At 39.1% G+C, this 1,217-nt stretch overlaps 1 protein-coding gene across 1 annotated transcript in view; it reads right to left on the reverse strand.

Annotated features, from left to right (window-relative positions):
* The window catches only part of LCP1 (lymphocyte cytosolic protein 1 (L-plastin)), a 59,084-nt gene that overhangs the window by 26,969 nt on the left and 30,898 nt on the right, over window positions 1–1,217 (reverse strand). The window contains 1 exon segment of the mRNA XM_012649044.1: window positions 577–803. Within this exon segment, the coding sequence (XP_012504498.1) occupies window positions 577–803 (227 nt within the window).

The raw sequence follows: 1,217 nt of genomic DNA on the forward strand, positions 1-1,217 counted from the left end.
TTAACAAACCCATCATCTTGTATAGTTAGCTGTTTTTTTTTTTTTTTTGTGGTAAGAGTACCTAAAATCTACTCTCTTGGCAAATTACTAGTATACAACATAATATTATTAACTATAGTCCTCGTGTTATACCTTAGATCTCTAGACTTATTCATCTTATAAACCTGTAACTTTGTACCCTTTGACCTACATCTTCCTCTAAAGTCTTGATAAGAAATAGACCAAGCTTCTCCTAATCTCGTGCTATCACCGTAGTATACAAATGTGAATTGCTTCCTAAAATACAAGTTAAAAGTAGTCTTATTTGTTATGAAGTATCTAAAGTAAAGTGAGCTCTGAAAAAAAGCTCTTGAGGTTGGAGTCCCAGACAGTTAGACTGAGCTATATGCCCCAAACGAGCATTATTACTGGTCTGTGGTCTTAAAAAGCTTTTACTCTGTCATTTAAAAAAGTCTGATCAGTGTGGATAGACTCTTTCACGTTAATACCACGGAGTCAACATAACTGTAGTTTTCAAAACTTTCCGACATCTTCCCCTTACCGTCCCCAACCCATGCATTAATACTTGGCTCTTACCTTCATTTCTGCTGAGCTCGATGTCGGCAAACAACCCAATCTTGATGACTTGCCACAAAAGTCCCAGGACTAGATAAGGCTTCCCCTCCTTCAGGTCCTCGGCCCCTATGTTAACCACATGGCACCCGATGGCTGAGGCAGAGTTCAGAGCCAAGTTCAAATTTTCCTGAGGGAGAAAAGGTACGCAAGTTTTATTCTTTGACTTTGTAGTTGCTAAATGATGATTACTGATTGGCAACAGCAACAGTGCTTCCCTTCTGGGAAGTTTATAGGTCTAGAGGCATGGTCTTCACTAGTTTTAACATTTAAGAAAAAACAGTGAATTAATAACTCGAAGAGAAAATCCAGTAACCCAGACACTGAGCTTAGGTAGCAGCCTATTCAGTCAAACCAGCACCCTGAGTTGAAGGCCCCTCCTGGTCAGTGTGAGACTAATGAGTCTTGTTTTTCCATCTAGCTCTGTTGATGAAGCCCACACACACAACATCTCCAATAGCCAGAAATAGAGGGGCACCTTTGAGAGAAGTCATTGTCCTGTCACTGGCTATCATTAATAAGACAATTGTGGATGTAAATCAAGGTCATAAAAGAGAGTAACAGAATAGCTTTTTTTTTTTTTTTAAGACAGAGTTTCACTCTGT

Source organism: Propithecus coquereli, unplaced genomic scaffold (genome assembly GCF_000956105.1).
Source record: "Propithecus coquereli isolate 6110/MARCELLA unplaced genomic scaffold, Pcoq_1.0 Scaffold11, whole genome shotgun sequence".
Lineage (NCBI taxonomy): Eukaryota > Metazoa > Chordata > Mammalia > Primates > Indriidae > Propithecus > Propithecus coquereli.